Genomic DNA, 20,189 nt, shown 5'->3' on the forward strand with positions numbered 1-20,189 from the left:
ATGGAAAGGTAGTAAGGCTTACCCTTTTCCATGTGGATCAGGCAGCTCCTGTTTCTGAAGAGCTATTTTTTCAGAACTTTTTTGGGCACGGATCCAACAACTCCAAGATGACTTGTATTGTCGACAGTTGGGCCATTTATTTTGTACTTTTAACACACAGGTTACAAATCCTGCTGTCCCCAGCTTAAAATGTTCTTACTACTAAGAACCAGACAAGCAGGTGGCTATAGCATTTTTCCTGGTGGATTCATTACCCTCCTTCCTACACTTTCCAGAAACTAGTCCATGGAGGAAAACAGATTAATGAGCCTGGAGAAGTGTTTTTGGAAGCAAAGCTTAGTAACAGGGAGATCCCATATAAAGGGGGCCAGATCTTAAAGACCTTAGTGATTCAAAGTTTTCCTTGAATATTCTCAACTTGCCTTCTGAAACTTTGGGAGACTCATGCTCAAGAATGAGTCACCTCTGACTGTACAAGGAAAAACCAATAGGCCTTGAAATATTTCTCAGTGCTGCTGTATTAGTTTCAAGATGTTTTGCTCCATGTTGAAAACTTTGTTGTTAATCCATTTATTGAGTCCACATCATGTCAGAGTTGGCCATGTGCCTTAGTGGTGCTCCGTAGATCTGTGGTTGCTACCCCTCTAGTCTAGGAGTGTCCTGGTTTTTGTCAACTACAGGCATGCGATCTTGCATCAGCTGCCACTTTGGAAACTATAATAGATGCAAGCTACTTGGCCAACATTTTTCTTCTTTTTTTTCCTTTCCTCCTTTCCTTCCTCCCTTTCTCCCTTCCTTCCTTCCTTCCTTCCTTCCTTCCTTCCTTCCTTCCTTCCTTCCTTCCATCCATTGCAAATATGGGAAATTGGATTTTGTAACTTAAAAGGACAGCAACAACAACAAAATCTCTTTTTGCTGTACTAAGTTTAATAGTCAACCCCTTTGTCTGAAATGTGGATTTGGAGTATAGATTGTATAAATTAAATGGAATATCCCCTTCCATTTTAGGCCCATTGAAACTACTCTGACCATTGAGGATCAAAGAATGAGTATGAGCATCCAACTGTAATGAAGCTACTAAAATTATAAGTTTTTCTTTGTAGTCAGTAATTCATAGAAGAGCCATACTAGCATCAAGTCTGAGGCCAGTGGCCTGAATCAACCCTTTATATGTGACTGGAATGCAATGCGAAGCTTTTAATTCATTACTGTATTTGCAAAATGGCAATATCTACAGAAATCTGAATACTTGCATATTTATTCAATTAGGGACTGAATGTGGGCTTTGTACTGGGCAGACACAGAAGACTCGATTCAGTCATTAGTTGTGTACTATTTGTGGGTCTTTTGGAAGAATGTGTCCTTGAAAAACAGTCTGGGTTTCATCAGAGGTGTATGCGTTTCAGTGTACAGTGTAGCATTAAAAATAAAGCCCACTCTCAATATTTAGTCAGTACTTGGTCAGTTAGCTGGCTGACAGAACACTCTTGTGAGGGGACTTAATGTGGTCCTCATCCCTCAATGAGCAAAATTAGTACATTTTTGCATGGCCAACTTGACTTATCTTTGCCAGCTAATAAATCATACGGAATCCTGATGTGGCACTGGGGTTGATGCTTGTCTATTTGGACCAAGATATGATATCTCTGTTATTTAATCCCTTTTAGCTTCTTTCCAAAACAAAAGAAATAAACAATTATTTTGAAGAGATATTTTTTTCCAGGGAGTACTTGTGTTTTAGTTTAGGCAGTCTGGATATGCAATCTAATCCAGGTATTCTTAATCTTTTTTTTTTTTTTTCTTGGTGTGATGGATTCCTTTGGCAGTCTGGCAAAAGCTAAAGATACCCTCTAAGACTATTTTTCTTAGCGGCATAAAATAAAATACACAAGTTTATAAAATAAAACCAATTGTTTTAAAATAACTTTTTTTTAAGTTTATAAACCATAGGTTAAGAACCCTTGAGCTCATCAAACTGATATTTGGTCTGAAATTTGATCCTGCTCTTTGCCGTTGTTGTTTTTGTTTTATTTTTATTTTCAGTTTCAAATTCTTCCTTTCCCTCCAGTCCCTCCCCCACCCATCTAGAAGGCAAGAAATATGACTCCATTCTTTGGATCTGATCCTTGATTTTGTACAATGTCATAGAAAGGAACACATGGGGGGGGGGGTTCCACAGAAGGGTTCATTTGGAGCTGAAATGATTTCCTTGATTCTTTCTTGAGTGCAGGCATCTTTCTCTAGGCCATCTCTTTTGATGTCCAGTTCCTCAGGCTGTACAATTCCGTCTTTGTGGATTTCAGGAAAAAGAGAAAAAGAATAATATAATAGACAAACTGATCCAGGAGAATGTAAACTTCTTGAGAGCAGGAATTATTCTCATTTTATCTGAATCCTTAGCTGTCTAGCTTAATATCTGGCACAAGTAGGTAATTCATAAATGCTCATTGAGTGAATAAATTACAGAGAAAGAGAAAAGAAATTGAATAATTCTTAAGTCAGCCTTTATGCAGTGAAGTCTTACTTATTGTAAGGAGATTGAAGACAGTGAAAGGGTAATGGGAAAGACAAGAATAGCTTTCTGAGTTGGAAAAAAATTGCAAAGTGGGCCGTCTCATTGGACTGAGGGTTGTCTCGAAACTTTAAGAAAACTTGATTTTATTACAAGTTCAGTTACTTCTGAGCAGTGAGCTCTTGAACTTGTGAGATTAAATGACTATTGCTCTGATTATTTGAAATAATGCGTGAGAGTGATAAGGGTCTAATTCAGAATTGTGCTGGTGAGGAAACATAGGAAGACTTGACAAATGTGCATTTTTAGAAAATAACAATTATAATAGTATAGCCATCTCTATTTAACTTATTGATGTCATTTAGAATCCCAATAAAACAGATAAACACTATGTTTGCTCCTGGCAAGCAAATGCAAAGAATGGAGGACTGCCAAGGTAATGGAAGTTATTTATCCTAATTGTTGAGGTTCATTATTTGGACATTTTTGTAGAATTAGGGATGGATAATATATTGATATGGAATGGAAGGTGGTAATTCCAAATTATCTCATAACCAGGAAGTTTCCATGTTAACAACAGATTATTGTTATGTGCTCAACAAATTGCAATTGTTACGTGCTTAACAGATAACAATAATGATGATAGCCACAACATATTACTATAAGGAGAGGCCACAAGACAGTGAGAGACCAGGTCTTGGAATGAGGAAGAGCTGAGTTTTTTGTCTTCTGTTTATTATGTATTACTTATGTGTCCATGGAAAAATAGCTTTTCTGTGACCTTGGCAACTCTTTAAACTTCTAAGTAATATATTAGAACAATGAATGTTTTCTTTTTTTTAGTTTTTTTGCAAGGCAAATGGGGTTAAGTGGCTTGCCCAAGGCCACACAGCTAGGTCATTATTAAGTGTCTGAGGCTGGATTTGAACCCAGGTACTCCTGACTCCAAGGCCGGTGCTTTATCCACTACGCCATCTAGCCACCCCAATGAATGTTTTCTATCAAGAATTTCCCACACTTATGAAATGGGTGATCTGGACTGCCTTGAGGCCCCCCCATCCCACCCTACCAAAATGAGAAGGAATATTCATATAGTGGAACTGGAAGTCGGGAAGAATTGAGTTTGATGACCACCTTTGCTAACTATATGCTGGTCAAGTTACTTAAGCTCTCAGGCTCAGTTTCCTCATCTGTAAAATGAGGATGTTAATATATATAGCATTTACTTCAAATTTGTGAGGATTATATACAATGATGTAAAGTATTTTGCTAATCTTAACATGTCAGTTATTATTCTTTCTTTCTTTCTTTCTTTCTTTCTTTCTTTCTTTCTTTCTTTCTTTCTCTTTCTTTCTTTCTTTCTTTCTTTCTTTCTTTCTTTCTTTCTTTCTTTCTTTCTTTCGGCAATGGGATTAAGTGACTTGCCCAAGGTCCAGGGCCAGGAATCTAATTCACTGTGCCATCCAACAGCCCCTATTATTACTACTTTTTTTTGTTGTTGTTTTGCAGGGCGATGGGGTTAAGTGTCTGAGGTTGGATTTGAACTCAGGTCCTACTGACTTCAGTGCCAGTGCTCTATCCACTGTGCCATTACTATTTCTGAAAATAGCCCATGTGCTTTTCATACTTTAGAGAAAATAGATGAACTTTAAGATGGGAACATTCTTCTTGTCTAGTTGAATATGAGTTTGTTTTGTGAGTGAGTGTGTGTGTGTGTGTGTGTGTGTGTGTGTGTGTGTGTGTGTGTGTGTATGTGTGTGTGTGTGTGTGTGTGTGAAAAGTATGCTTCTTTTCTCCCCCCCCCATATCCAGTGTATATTGTGTGACATCAGCAAGGAGTGTATATTTCAGAAGGCTAAGCAAAAGTACTGATAATGATAGGGCAAAGGTAATAGAAGCTGATATCCTACAAGCCAGGCCTTTCATTAGGTTAGAGATAATGGTAGTCAGAATCATAGTCGATGAAATAGAGTTTTGGATGCAGGGAGCCAAGTCAAACTGTGGACCAAGCCAAGCCATTTGGAATCAATTATTAACATTGACAGAGCACCAAAGTCTAGCATACCATGTTGTAAAGGGGATGATTATACTCCTTTTGCATCTGATAGTTGATCTGATCGAAACAATGGCATTTCTATTCATTCGTTTATTCAATAATTATTTATTTAGCATTTCCTGGGATGCAAGATAAAAATGAAGTAGTCTCTGTTCTTAAGGAGCTCACATTTTATTGTCTTGTAGGACTGAATATGGATAACCTCACAGAAAAGTTTCCTGGATCAGAAGAATGAACTTGTGAGCTAGAGAATATGCCTACAGACCTATATAAAAATTAAAGTGTTAGAATGCCTCATGTGGGTGAAAATACTTGCTCTGGGCTCACTGTCCCAAATTGTAATAGAATAATAGGTTAGGTCTTTCAGAGGGCAACCCTGCTTCCTTCAGGGTTCTATGGCTAATTTTGAGGAGTTATAGTTTCTTCTATTGTCATTCACAAATCCCCATCTGGTGTGCTTCTCAATATCAACTATGATATCAATTCATTTATTTATTCATTTATTTTTTTTTTGCAAGGCAGATGGGGTTAAGTGACTTGCCCAAGGCCACACAGCTAGGTCATTATTAAGTGTCTGAGACTGGATTTGAACCCAGGTACTCCTGACTCCAGGGCCGGTGCTTTATCCACTGCGCCACCTAGCCGCCCCTGATATCAATTCATTTATAAAAGAGAATATTTAATGGAAAACTCTAGCAAAGACAAAAGCTACAAAGCATTTCATAAACCATGTGCATGCTCCCTCCTCTGAATAAATGCACACAATCCCTGTAGAGAGTGAACACAAAAATAGTAAGTGATAAAAACACAAGATATGTGTAGAGCCAAAATGTAAATCATAATTCCTGATTCTAGGAGTCCTTTTCTTTCTTTGTGAAGTCTCCATCAAGTTCATAGGTACATGGATTACTTCCTAATTCAGCGCATTGGATCCATATAGGGCATAATGACTTGAACTGATGGGTCAACTAGTCTATTGTTGGGATGGGTCAAGTATATACCACTGGGCAGTTTTAGTGACTCCTCACTGGACTCACATGCTGCTTCTATTGACTGTGGTTGCTGATTGGATCTATGATGACTCTGATGGATCTTTCTACCTCACTAATTCCTAGGCTCTCCCTTCTTAGAATACTCCTTATCGTAAGACTAAGAATCAACAAAAAAGAAATAGAGTTGTCATGAGTTTATGTATCCAGCTAGTTGAGTGGGAAATAAAGCAATTTCTGCCCGTTGGAAGCTGAAATAAGTTTTGGCCTTGCTCATCATTATTCATGCTGAGAATGGGGTAATTGATCCTTTTATATGTGAACTCAATTTTGATTAGAGTATCTTGAACCCTTTTCGTTCCTTGGCAAACCAGAAGACCTCTTGTGACTTCATAGCACTTTCCCCCAGACACTAATCTCATCAAAGTCTTGATATTAGACTGAAACCAGGGAGAGAATATTGCATATGTTCTGTATAACCTACTAGAAAGGGCAAATTTAAGTAAGCCCTAAGGACTGAATCTTCAATGGCCAGCCCTCACATTGTGTTACATGGATCACAGAGTCATAGATTTAGAGTTGGAAGTTGTTGGTTCACACCTCTTGGGTCAGATCTAGTTTTTGGTGAATTTGTTAGCTTGGTGATGAAACATCATTGTCTGGCATCAGCTTCTGGGAAATTCTGTATTCTCTGACAATTTACAGGATCATAGTATTCGGAGATTAAAGGTATTTTAGGAGGTTGGATGGTTGACCCAAGTCCAAACAAATAAGAAGTGATAATAATAATATGGGGATTTGAATTCAGGTTCTTTGACTCTAATAAATTTAGAATTGGAAAAGAGTTTAAAAATCATGCATTTTAATTCTCTTATTTTGCATCTAGGAAAATCTAGGAAGTCCCAGAGAGATTAAATGAATTTTCTAAGGTACCAAGTAGGATCTAGTACTCTCCCTTATACTGCACTGTTTGCATAGAAGTTTTTGTTTGTTTGTTTTGTTTTATTTTTCACCTTGATCAAATGAATGTTCATTTTGCTCCATGGCACAGTTCACAACAGTCAAAAGCATATACTTACAGAAATGAAATTTCCTAAATTTTACCAGGAATTCTCTTCATTTTCTCACACAGCATACAAAAGATGTAGCTAAAGTGGTGCAGTTGATAGAGCAATGGGCCTAGAGATGGGAAGACCAGAGTTCAAATTCATCATCCAAGACTTAATACCTCTGATCCTGGGCAAGTCATTTAACCCTATTTGCCTCATTTTTCTCATCTTTAAAATGAGCTGGGGAAATAAATGGCAAAACATTTGTAAAGAGAATCCCAAATGAGGGAACAAAAAGTCAAACATGACTGAAATGACTGAACAAAAATAATACATGTATTTTTCTTTGAAAATTATTCATGTTGTCCTCTGATTCAGTCAGTTATCTTTGACCAACTAAGACATAGTAGCCCAGTTCTTTCTTCCAACCTATGGGTACAGGGATGCTTTTGGCTGATTCAAGTATAGTTCACCTAAATTTAGACATGATAGAATTTTTACCCTACTCCTACCCCCGCCTCTCCCATTTGATTTTTTTTTGAAGAATGGGGATGTAGCTAGACACTGATAACCCATAGAATGTGACACAAGGATAAAATACATACTGAAGATTTCTATTGCTTCTTTTTCTGTGCCCTTTTCTTGTGTATTTCTTCTGCCCTTTTTCATCCCCAAACCTTTCTCCAATGATAGTAATAGAAATTAAAGTTGACTTTGCTTTTCACCTCTTCAGTTAAGAGAAAAGGATTGTGAGATGTATGTGGTACTCTGTACTTGATATGTAAGGCAGCCACTCAGGCTTAGGATGTTAGCAGGGGGTTGTCACCAACAGCAGCAGGGTCCAAGATATGCCAACCTCACAAGCCTCCTTGAAGACTGAAAAAAAAGCTGTTAAGTGAAGTTGGGCATGTTGCATCTCTTCAAAGCAGGTAGGCTTCCAAGGCAAAAGTCAATGAAGGGCTCTTGTCTGATAATATTAATTTAAACCAGTTTAGTTTGTATTCAGGTATCAAGTTGTATTCCCAAGTTCAGAGTGACTTGCACCAATATGTGTTTGTTGAGGACAGAAAGAATGCAGCGATTCTTTAAAGGGAAACAACATGCATTTACTTCTGGATATTTTTTACTTTGCAGGCTGTTAAAAGACTTAAAAAAAACAGCAGTGCATTTTAGTGCTGGGAGATGCCTAAGTAGCCCAGAGCTCTTTCCCTCTGGAAGGGACAATTAATAGCTTATGTGTCCTGATATCCTCATGAAATTAAAGCAAGATATGCAGCCCACTTTCCACAGGCATTTTCAATCCAATTCAGTACACCCTCATTAAGCCCTTGGGATGTGTGAGGCATTGTGCTAAGCCTTTGAAATATAAAGATTGGTCTGACAGGGACCCTGCTCTCAGGAGCTTAGCATAGATGACATTTATACAGCTTGTTAAGATTTACAAAGTGCTTTACCTGATTAATTAATTTTATTCTCACCAGATGTTTGTGAGGTAGGTACTACAAAAATGTCATTCTCTTTTTACCAAGAGAGTAAAAGTGACTTGTCCAAGGTCACATGACTAGAAAGATTCAGAGGGATCCCAGTTAAATTAAATTAAAGCCCAGTTCTCCGCTGTCTACCACTATGGGTTCTCACCCATCTCCCAGCCCCCATTACAATCTAAGAGGCTGTGAAAAGAGACCTAAAGAAGTCCCAGTAATACAAAGAAGAATTTGATAAGTATAACAGAAAAGGGTAGGAAAGTGCCAAGGGGTTCATAAACTGAGACCTGTGAACTTAAAAAATTTTTGATGTATTTGGTTTCATTTATAATACTGTGTATTTTATGCCTTTAAAAACATTATTCTAAGAATGGGTATATACCCATGGGTTTCACCAGTCTTTCTAAGAAGTCTATCACACACATATATACATAGAGAGAAGAGAGAAGAGAGAGAGAGAGTCAGAGAGGAGAGAGAGAGAGAGAGAGAGAGAGAGAGAGAGAGAGAGAGAGAGAGAGAGAGAGATAATCCATAATCCTTGGGTCACATGAATGCAGAGCAGAGTGAGAATTTTAAGCTGCATATGAGAATATGGAGAGTTTGACTTGAATATATAATATAAGATGGGAGGAATATAAATGAAGCTAGAAAGAAATATTGATGCCAGGTTTTGGAAAGCTATGAATGACGTGATTAAGAGATTCTACTTTACCTGGAAGTCAATGGAGAGCTAATTGATAGGTTTTGAGCAGAGCTGTGACTCTAGCCCAGTAGTCGGATTCCTCAGGTAGTGAAGGCCAGATTGGAGACAGGAAGCAGAAAGAATTGAAGAGGCTTAGAGATGAAGGCCGAGTATTGAGGATATGAAAGCAGACGTTCTAGAAAAAATGATTGCCAAAGTGATCTGCTCATGTGCTCATCCTTTGGAGGACTGCTGGGGGTCTGAGAAATTTTCTGAAGGGAAAAGCCTTAACAGCAGGTAATGTCATTCCTCTTAGAAAGAGTTTGTGAGTCTCTGTGTTAAGTGATGAATGAGGGGATCTGACCCACATCTGTTTTACATTAGAATGGAACATTGCCCTGACATCGTCAGGAGCATTTGTCAAGATTCCCTGGACAGAGCTTCTGTAAATTATATGCCGCAAATGTGTCAGGGTCAGATAAGAGGATATCATTAACGCCACTGAAGTTTACTCAGGATTCTGTCAGTCCAACTTAATATGTTAACGGCCACCAATTTTCCTTGAGCTGTTTCATTAAATCTTTCATTCATAGGAGGGGGGAAAATATGTATCTTTGCCCTTCCCCCCAATAATGCACATGTTCTTTTCTCATAAATCATATTAATTGCAGACATGGTCAGAAAGCATATTAAATGCAGGCATGCGTAAATGAATTAAAACATATGAGAATTTTATTATGCCTATGGTAAGTCAAATACCAACTGTATTAATGGGCAAGGACCTTCCTTTAAGTATATAAGCTTTTTTTCTTAACGGGTTTTATTTTGTTGCTAATCGGTTGATGTTATATGATTGTTTCTTAATGAGCCAGAAGCCACCATTTATTCTTAATCCATCCATAAGTGGGAAAAAAAATACTCAACTCCATTGCCTGGGTTTTCTCTTTTGGAAATTAATCGATCCAGCATGCTGCTATGAATTTAACCTGCCCTGAAGTTTAAGATTCAGAGAAACTATTTTGTGATATCTATATTTGGAGAGAGCTATTCCAAAGACTTGCTTAAAGACAAATCATTCCCATAATTTCTCATAGAACATCAAGGCTTGGCATATGTAGCACTTAACAGAGACTTCCTATGCCCTCTGTAAAAAAATCACAAGCAATACAGGAATCATACTTGCAATACTACCTCTCATACTCTCTCTTTAGGTTTGACAAAGGCAGAAAGGTTTAAAAATGGGTTTAAGAATCCCTTCAATAATGTTGAATTCTACTGAGTATTTTACCCTCAGTGGCTGGCTAGGTAAGCCCTGGCTCTGCCCTTCCTGTAACTTCTTGTATGGGTGAGAAGGTCATGAGCCATACTTTAAGAGAAACCACTGCCTTCAGGCGACTTCCCGCTTACAGCTTTCAAACAGACTTGAGCAAAAATCTAATTATTTAGATGCTAATCAATTGCAGGATAATTCCTAAGGCATTTGAATCCGAAGAAGATATTTGCAGGAAAACCTCTCCTGTTTAAGTTTTTTCAGCCTTGAAGTCAATAGACTCAGAAGCTTAACTTTTCAATGGCTCCTAAACTGGACAGAATTGACTGAAAAAAACCTGTGAATAAATGAATTTTTTTTTGGGGGGGGGGAGGCAGAGGGTTTGTTCCTGGGGGCTAAATATGGCTACTATTTATTTTATTCAATAGACTTTTGGAGGAAGAGTACCCCAAGAAAGTAAAGCCTTGGTATTAATCAGACTAGCATCCTCTGTATAAGACTTAACAAAAAGAGCATTGAAAGTGTTTGAAGTGTTTGAAGCAGGAGCACATCTGGTCAGTTGGAATAAGAAGGAAAAGAGAGCTCCACACCAATGATTCTTGGGGAGGAAAAAGAAGCACCCAGATGTACACAGTAATTTGCTAAATCATTTTAGATTCTTGATAAACTCAGTGCATTTTCAATTGAGGGCATAACCAGAGTGTGTGTGCCAAGACAAATATTTTCCAGACACATAATTTTAAATGTAAATCTTAATTTGGCCTGCAGTTTTTATCTTTTAAATTTAATCTCACAATAGGAAAATTAATTCAAGGGAAATATGGCATGAAGCAAACATAAAGAGTTCATTTTTCCTGAACCATATAATTTTCCAATCAGATATAAACAACTTATTTGGAATTCTGAAACTGGAGAATAAGTAAGTCAAAAGAAAGCTTGGAAAATTCCTCTAATAAATGAAGAAATTTGAGGGACAGAGTTTGGAATCTGCAAGTCAAAATGCAGTTTTTTTAAAAATTAAAGGTCACCCTCCTAAAGACTTAAAATAATAAATATGGCACATTTTCATAAAGGCTCATAACATTTGGGATCTTCTTTATACACTTCACTTAGATGGGTAGTCATGCAAAATATGGAAATAGAAAAACATTTCAGAGTACACAAAATTCAATGATTCTTAAAAAAGATAATCTGGTGATTACACATTCAGAAGTTACCTTAAATTTATTCTAAAGGAGCATGAATTTGAAGAAACAAATGAAAAGTTATATTTCTTCTCTTCCTTTAGTATTGCCTGTAAAAGACAATTCAATTATACTTGAATTGTTGTGTATTTTAACTTTAAAATTTTTCATTGTCCTTTATATATATGATTTAAAATTAAATAAATAGTAAAAATGCCAGTAATCAGTGCTGGATTCATAAGCCATATCTCTTATAATAAATCAATATGTATAAATGTGAATTAAATAAAAAGAGCAAAGAATTTGTTAGAAATAGATTAAACAGCTCTTTAAGTCATAAGAAATTGCAAGAAAAATGCATTTTAAAATAATATGAAAAAGTATTTTACCAGAGTCCTTATAAGGGAATTGCAACTGGAAAATATTTTCTGCCCATGTTGGTGGTGCTCTAAAAAAGCTCATTTCTCAAGCATCACTAGCTGGAGAAGAAATTCCTATAGCTTTCCTCCTACCACATGAAATACAGAACTGACTTTTAAAGAAAGAAACATAAAAGTGTAATGTGACCCTTCCATAGAGACTTGAGGTTTTAAATTATGTTAATGGAAAGTAAAGAATATATTTTCTATTAATTTTCCAAATATATTTTCTGATCTGAATTTCCTTGATAATTTCTTAATTATAAGTCATCTATAACTGTGCAACTTTTTGCAACAATCTGTCTCAACAAATGAGGAAAACTGAAAGATAAATCTGAATAGCAACACATTTTTTCTGTAACAAACTCTTACAAACTTCAATTTGAGAGTCAGGATGAGAGGTTTTGGAAGTATACCCCTTGCTAACTCCTCTGAAAAAGTGATGTGTCTAACAATAGAATTCATTATCAGAGGAAGTAAAATGTGATTCATGTGGATTTTTCAAAAGAGTAAAATTTAACAGAATTCCTATGATTCTTCCTTCATGATGATTTCTTAGAGAAATCTAACAGAATTTTCAGTTTTTTCCTCTCCCCATTCATCACTGCTAAGGCAACCCCAAGATAGCACAGTGGATAGAGCATTGGCCTTGGAGTCAGGAGGATAGGTGTTTAAATCCAATCTCAGATACTAGATACTTATTAGTTATATGACCTTGGGCAAAGTCACTTACCCTTGATTGCCTCACATCCAGGACCATCTCCAGTCCTCCTGATTCTTATCTGGCCACTGGACCCAGGTGGCTCTGGAGGAAAAAGTGAGGCTGGTGACGGAGCACAGCCCCCCTCCCCGCCCTGACTCAAATCCAATTCATGTGCTTGTCATAGTATCCCTTCCTTGATGTCATGGTCTTCTTGAGAATGAAGGACAAACATCATCATGATAAAATGCAAACTGTTTGAAAAGTATTTGAAGTCCTACATTCACAGGCTCTCCCTTATTGGTCTCAACTACCCTTAATCCGCTAGTCAAGTTATTCTATCTGGTGAGTCCCCACACTGTATCCTGTCTCTTTCCTTTGCACATTTTTGTCAGACTATTTCCCTTTCTTGGAATGTCATTCATCTTCATTTTCTGGAATCTTCTTTCAAGGACCAGTTGTTTCCATCTCCTCTGAGAAGACTGCCCTAATTTCCCCTTCTTTCTCATATTTTCCTAGAGAACTTTGTTCAGATGTCTCCTTTGCCTCTATTACACACTCTACCTCATACAATGTTAATTGGTGCACATGTATCTTTCCCCTCCTTGCTGGACTTAAAGATCCTGAAGGCTATGCACCACGTCATAGATCAAAGATGACAGTCATCTAGTCATCTAGTCATCTAGTGCAGGAAGGTCATTGACAAATTCCTTCATTAGCCCTGGAGTGGATCTCAGAGGTCCTCTCATTCTATCGCTTCACTTTACAGAGGAGGAAGCAGACTTCAGAGACATTAATCAGGTTGGTTGCCCAGGGTGCACAGGTAGTAAGCGGTTAGATGAAATTCAAACTCAGTCCAGATCTAGTGCCATTTTTGTTATGCCACATAGGAATGAAAAACAAAAACTTTGTATCTTCAGGAGTGAACATAGTACCTTGCACTCAGGGCAAGCTTAATTTAATTTGTCCAGTGTGTTTATGAATAATATGTAGGAAGTCTTCATTAAATCAACTGCTAATGGCAGTCATATGATTTAGGACTGAAAAGGATCATAAAGACCATATGTCCTAACCAATTCATTTTACAGATAAGGAAACTAAGAAAATACCTGAGGCATTGTCTACCTTCATGTGTTTGTTTTAGGAAAACTACTTTGTAAATCTTAAAGTGGCATGTAAATGGGACTCATCTTTCTCTTTCTTCTTTCTCTTTTTCTATTTTCCCTATTTCTCCCCTTCCCTAGACCCTATTTTCTTTCTCCTTCCCCTTCCTTCCCTTTTTCTTCTCTTCTCGTCTTATCTTCCCTCTCTCCTCCCTTTCCTCTTCTCACCTCCTCTTCTTTTCCACCATCTTCCTCCTTCCCCTTCCTCAAATTCTTCCCTCCTCTTATTTCCCCTTCTTTTTTCCTCTTCTCCAATTTGTTACATCTCTTCTCCCTCTCCTTCCTTTCCTTCTGACCCACCCTCTTCTCTTTCTTCTCTATTCTCCTCCCTTCCTTCCTCCAAACTCTCTCCATCTTCCCTTCTTTTCCATTATCTTTGATCTCTTTTTCCTGCTATTTCTTCTCCTCCTGTATCCGCTCCTCTCCCACTTTTTTTTTTTTGCAAGACCATGAAGTTTAGTGATTTGCCCAAGGCCACACAGCTAGGTAATTATTAAGTGTTTGAGATTGGATTTGAACTCAGGTCCTCTTGACTTCAGGGCCAATGCCCTATCCACTGCACCACCTCCTCTCCCACTTCTACTCTTCTTCCTCTTCCTCTGTTTCCAGGAATAGTACAGGAGGTTTTTTTTTTGAATATTCAGAACTTTGCACTCCACTGCAAAAAATAAGAACTGAAAACTTCTAATAGGCCTTGATTATTCAATTCATTTTCATTCCCAAACCAGAAAATAAATTTGGTATATTTACAGGTTTCATTTCTTCACTCAGGAAGGTCTCTACTGAGACGTAGAGATGAGGTTCTTGGGTGGCTTTCAAAACTGTTCACCTGAAAAAAAAAATGTGGTAGATGATTTATTATGCAAATATGTACAATTATCTACTTCAGGAGAATACTACTTTTTTTCCCCCCTACTCCCTAAAGCATATTGATCTGACTATTCATTCTGTTTTTCCCTTAGTTGACAGCTAATGATTGAATTCAGAATCACTGTCTTCCATAAAGAATCTCTGAGGCCTAGTTACCAATTTAAAACTTTACTTTCCATGTAAGTCTTCCTGTGTCATTGGCTGTTTTTATTCATGGAGTGGCATAGTAACAACTTAGAATTTTTGTTTTGGACCAATTATGTGACTTTAATTAATGGTGCTAATTTAAAGGAAAGAATTTGTTTTTTCCCCCTCAACACTTCTTTTCTTGATTCCTGACTGTGGTATCTATCCTCCATCTTGGAAAAAAAAGTATTGTAGTTTTCATTCCTAAAATAATTATTTCTTCTTGTTCCCTAATGTTCGCTATGCACATACAGACTTCCCATAATAATTGTTGCTGAGCAAGTTTTATTTTTTCAAGCATTCTTTAGATTTTTGTCTGATGAAGCAAAATGTTCAATAAACATTTTCATGAGTTTCCTTGCTTAAACTGGAAAACCTCAGATGTAGCACTTAGGGAAAACAAAACAAAACAATGCATAGGCTGGAGTATGAGTAATTTTTTAAAAAAATCTTTATAGTTTCTTAGTTATATTCAAGATGTGGAGATGAAGACATGAAATCATGACTTCTGAGCATCCAGCTTCAATGATGACCCTATGATACTCTCACTGTTTGCAATACTGGTTAGGCCCTTTCAGAGGAAAACCCTTGTGTTATACTGATTCTGAGTTTTTTTAGGAGTTGTGATGGTAGGCTGCTGTTAATTTGATTTTGCGAAGTGCCCCTCACCCTTCCCCTCCCCCCCCCATGCCCCAGGGTGTTTCTAGGTTATGTATGGTTGAGAATCAGTTGTAGATCTTTATTTTCTTTATTATTCTTTAGTGCTTTTAAAGATAAGAATGTATGTCAATATTTTAATTGAAATAATGAGCAAAAAGAAAATAAATAAGCAGCTTTGAAATTTTAAAATTTATTTAAGTTAGTAAGGGAGCCACAAGGAGGATTAGAAATAATGTTATTTTCCAGTTCATAACGGTTGACTATACAATACTGAGTGAATACATAATATATAAAACATGATCTCAAATTAAATTTTAAATGGAAAACCCACAATGTTACATCACTGAATCTGATCTTACCACTGATTTGCTCCTTCTCATAGTTGACAGGAATTGGTCTGTGGTTTTGGAGGAGATGATGATGGGGAAGGCATTCTGTAACAAGGTCAAGGGAAGGAGAATATAAAATCTCAAATTCTTGAGACAAAAATTTCTCCTTGCTTTGTGCTCTGTTTGAAACTCACTTTACTGACAAATATATAACTTCTGACACCCTTCCTGGTCATAACAAATTTAAAAACTATGAATGATGGATGCCATGAATTGCAAAGTGGGGCTTTTGAAAAAGGCTGGAGAAAATAGGCTAAGTTAGGAAGGGGATATGAATGGATAGTATAGATGTTGCCGAGTAGATAATGTTCTTCTCTGCTGAGTTGACTTGATCTTTGATTGAGTTAAAACTCACTGATAGGAAATGAAGTGTAGATAGAAGGTTCTTTGGATCACTTTTAAAAGGGGTTTGTGATACTATCTGGACCTTTTCTATTCCTTTAATTTAGGCACAGGTCTATGTGGATGCAGAAAGATGAAGGACAAGCATGATTTTCAGCATTTCTCCAGTTCGATGGTTTTGAGTATGGTCCAGAGACTCCTGGGGAACCCTGAGTCATTTTTAGGGGGGGGTCTGTGAGGTCAAAATCCATTTTCATAATAATAATAATATTAAGATATTAATACAGTATATATAGTTATGACTCACATAAATAATATTTAAGAGTATAATGCATTCTGAGACCAAAAAATTCAAGAACTTGTACTTTAGTGCTTTAACTCTGTTAGGGAATATAATTTTGTGATTAGAGCAAAATTCCTTTGAGTTTCTATTTCTACCCTATTTGGGGATTTTTTTTGGAGTGGGGTACATTTTAACTTCTCTATTTCTCAGATTTCCTAAATGATAACAAAAACAATGTTAGTTTAAGAATTACTTTGAGGCCTTTCCATTCACAAAGTTCAAAAGGGAAACATTGTTCAACCTAGGGTATTTATATTAAAAAGCTTACTATGTCTTAGACCCTAAGTTAGGTCTTTGAATGGTCCCTACTCTCAAGGAACACTCCGGTGAACACAATTAAGTAAATAGAAAATAGTTTTGAGGACCAGAAGTTTCCAGATATTGTAGCTCTGACCTTATGTGAGAATTTCAGGGCTAGTGTGTGGGCTGAGCATTTCAATGAATTGTGTGAATTTAGGAAGTTATTCACTCTTCTTGAGTTATGGTTCCCCAGCTGCAAAATTAATTACACACTTACCTCCATCACCAGGGTGTGGTAAGGGTCACTGAGCTAATATTTGTGAAACACTTAACATCCTCATCTGAAAGTTGTTAGGTTACTGAGGTGCTAGTTGAGGAAAGAAAAGAAGAAAAAAAACTTTCATGTTCTCCAGGATCGTTGTCATGAAAAAAAACCAGCCAAATAACATATTTTCATTTCTGTTTCTTCTGTCTTTATCTCACAAAACTGCTCTTTTTAAAGCCTTTCAACGAGTGCAAAATATGTTTGTATAGAAATTAAATGGAAAACAAAGGACGTTGAAAGACATTTTTTGTTTTTTAAGAGATCAATTCTATTAATTTTTCTTTGTTAAGATCCCTCTAAAGTATCTGTGCTTCCTTTGGGTAGGCAAACTTGTGAAACATCCAGATATAATGTTTGGTTAGGCATCAGAGGGGAAAAATAAAAAATATTTTTCATGATATGTGAGCACATGTGGTATTTGTTTCCACTTTCTCATCCTTCCCAATATACTTCAGTTAAAAGTTATCATTTAGTTGTTTGATGTGAATGGTTTATTCCCTTGGCACATCTGGTCAGCCTCTATCATTATATTTCCTTAAAGAATGAATCTGCAGGGGTGGCTAGGTGGTGTAGTGGATAAAGCACCGGCCTTGGAGTCAGGAGTACCTGGGTTCAAATCCAGCCTCAGACACTTAATAATGACCTAGCTGTGTGGCCTTGGGCAAGTCACTTAACCCCATTTGCTTTGCAAAAACCTAAAAAAATAAAAGAATGAATCTTCACAGTATATTTCTAGTCCCCTTTTAAGATATTATTCTTATTTCATTTTAATTTCTTCATTATCTCTCCTTTATTGTAGGTAATGGGACTCTTGACTAACCATGGTGGGGTACCTCACCAGCCCCAGACTGATTATGCTCTCTCACCTCTCACCGGGGGCCTAGAACCAACCACTACCGTGTCTGCTAGCTGCAGTCAGAGACTAGATCACATGAAGAGCTTAGATAGTCTGCCAACATCTCAGTCCTATTGCCCACCAACCTACAGCACCACAGGTTACAGCATGGATCCTGTTACAGGCTACCAGTATGGACAATATGGACAAAGTGAGTACTAGGTCTCTTTAATGGGGTAATTCAATGCTCTTGGAAGTCTTATTGTATTCTTTCTCTGTACTATGTAAAGGGGATGGGAAAATGATTAATTCAAACATTGTCTTTATGTCTACATGTTTTAATAATAATAATAATAATAATGATGATGATGATGATGATGATGATGATAAGCTTTGTCCTTGAAACAGTCTTGTGAGGTAAGTGCTGCAGCTATTACTATCCCTATTTTACAGATGAAGAAATTGAGGCTCAGAGTCATTAAATGACTGTACCAAGTTCATACAGCTAGTTAGTGTCTGAGGTGGGCTTCAGGAACAAATTGACTTTCAAAAATAATAGCTTACATTTATAAAGCACTTTAGAGTTTGCTTATCTCATTTAATCCTTTGGCAATGTCTCAAGAGTGGTGCTATTTTTATGTCCTTTTTATAGATGAGGAAATTGAGAAGTTAAACTATTTGTCTTGGGTCAAATAGAATCTGATGTGCCTATTTATCTTTAATTTATCAATCTATCTAAACCATCCATCCATCCATTCTTCCATCATCGTCTAGCTCCATCTATATCTTCTCTAACTCCTTTCTGTCATCATAAATCTATCTAATTCACCAATTTTATCATCTATTATTATTATCTAATTATTTACTCTTACCTATTATTTATCTAATCTATCATCTATCATCCATTATTGTAGGTATTCTATCTATCCATCTCTTTGTCTATTTCATCAATTTATCCATATTTATTTATCTTATCTAACTTCTGTCATCCAAACATCTCTCTAATCCATCTATCCAAATATCTATGCATTTATGCATGCATGTGTCTGTCTGTCTATCTGTCTGTCTGACTGTCTCTCTATCATCTATCTATCATCTATCTATCTATCTATCTATCTATCTATCTATCTATCTATCTATCTATCTCATCTATCCCAGAATCAGATCTATTACTGAGATATTGAATGAAATAAGAGTTTGGTTGCATAATTATTTTCTTAAGTGATGTCAACAACATCTTGATGTTATTAATTGCTGAGACATGAAATCTGATTGCCATTAGGTAAAACATAAGGGTTGGCCAAGATGATATAATCACTGGCAGCCCGGTATTAGAAACACATGTTCTTAATGAGGTCAGCTCAAGACTCATTAGAGTAGATATTCCCAGATACACAGAGTTTTGTCAAACTTGTCCCTGGAATAAAAATATTAGTCCCTATCCTTTGATACCCCAGTATTAAGTATGACATGGTCAACCTGTAGCTGACGTTGCCCCTTACTGTGAAGTTGTTACAGCATGACTTAAAAAGCTCCTTTTGCTCTCTTGCAGGTGCCTTTCATTATCTGAAGCCAGATATCGCATAAATGAACTGTCCACTTTCAGTTAAATCTGGTCCTGTTTCCAGTCTCCATTACATAGACAAGAAGAATCCTCTCTGAAAAAGTCAACCCCTTTGGCGGTGGGGGGTGGGTGGGGGAGGGTCAATGTGACAGAAGGTACAGGAGAGTTGTTTTCTTTCTCCAGTAGTTGTTTTCAATATATTCTTGGACATGTTGGACAAAACAGGTGAGAAGAGGAAGACCTTGGGCAATACAAGACCAGTGGGGCTTTTTAAGGCAATGCTTTAACATGGCCACACATCAAAATACTCAAACTGTTTAGTGATGACTGAGAGAACACATTCCATTCTTGCTCCTTTGAGAAATCCCTGGCCTAATTTGGACAAGCAGAATGTTCTAAAACTTAGCAACCCGATGCTGTCGACTAGAACTTGTTGGATGTCCAATGTTGACATTGCTACAATTTTCAAGCTGCTCAGTTTCTGAAGCATGAGCAGAGGGGAACCCTTTAATCTTACACACTGGAATTTGACATCCACAGTCAATCTCACCATCTTTTGGAAGCTAGGATAGATATAAAGGACTTCCAGGATAAATTATTGATGATATTCTCTTTGGTAATCCAGTTGTTAATAAAGATCATAAACCCATTTTGCTAATGGGACACGATATAGTGTGAAGAAAAAAAACAAACAAAGAAACTTGGTTGTATCTTTTAGAGCGGGCTGAGGTGTGTGACTTTTTCCTAATCCCATGTTAACATTTGGAAGCAAGCAAGGGGGAAAAACAGTGACATTGATTTCCACAACTGCCTAACAATGTGCAATACTGTGTACCTCACAGAAGCTTTGGAAACATCCAAAGTGTTATAAATAGAATCAGAACTATATTTTTGCAGGTGTTTTTATTTTTTCAGTACATAATTCAG

The 20,189-nt window shown here is 36.9% G+C and overlaps 1 protein-coding gene across 3 annotated transcripts in view; it reads left to right on the plus strand.

The window, feature by feature from the left end:
• PAX3 (paired box 3) overlaps positions 1–19,285 on the plus strand; it is a 113,136-nt gene extending 93,851 nt beyond the window's left edge. For all 3 annotated transcript variants that reach the window (XM_074192548.1, XM_074192550.1, XM_074192549.1), the window contains exons 8-9: positions 17,663–17,909; positions 19,251–19,285. In XM_074192548.1, the coding sequence (XP_074048649.1) occupies positions 17,663–17,909; positions 19,251–19,285 (282 nt within the window). The remainder of the gene's footprint in view (positions 1–17,662; positions 17,910–19,250) is intronic.
• The last annotated feature ends 904 nt before the right edge of the window (positions 19,286–20,189 follow it).

This window comes from Macrotis lagotis, chromosome 6 (assembly GCF_037893015.1).
Source record: "Macrotis lagotis isolate mMagLag1 chromosome 6, bilby.v1.9.chrom.fasta, whole genome shotgun sequence".
In the NCBI taxonomy this organism is placed as follows: Eukaryota; Metazoa; Chordata; class Mammalia; order Peramelemorphia; family Peramelidae; genus Macrotis; species Macrotis lagotis.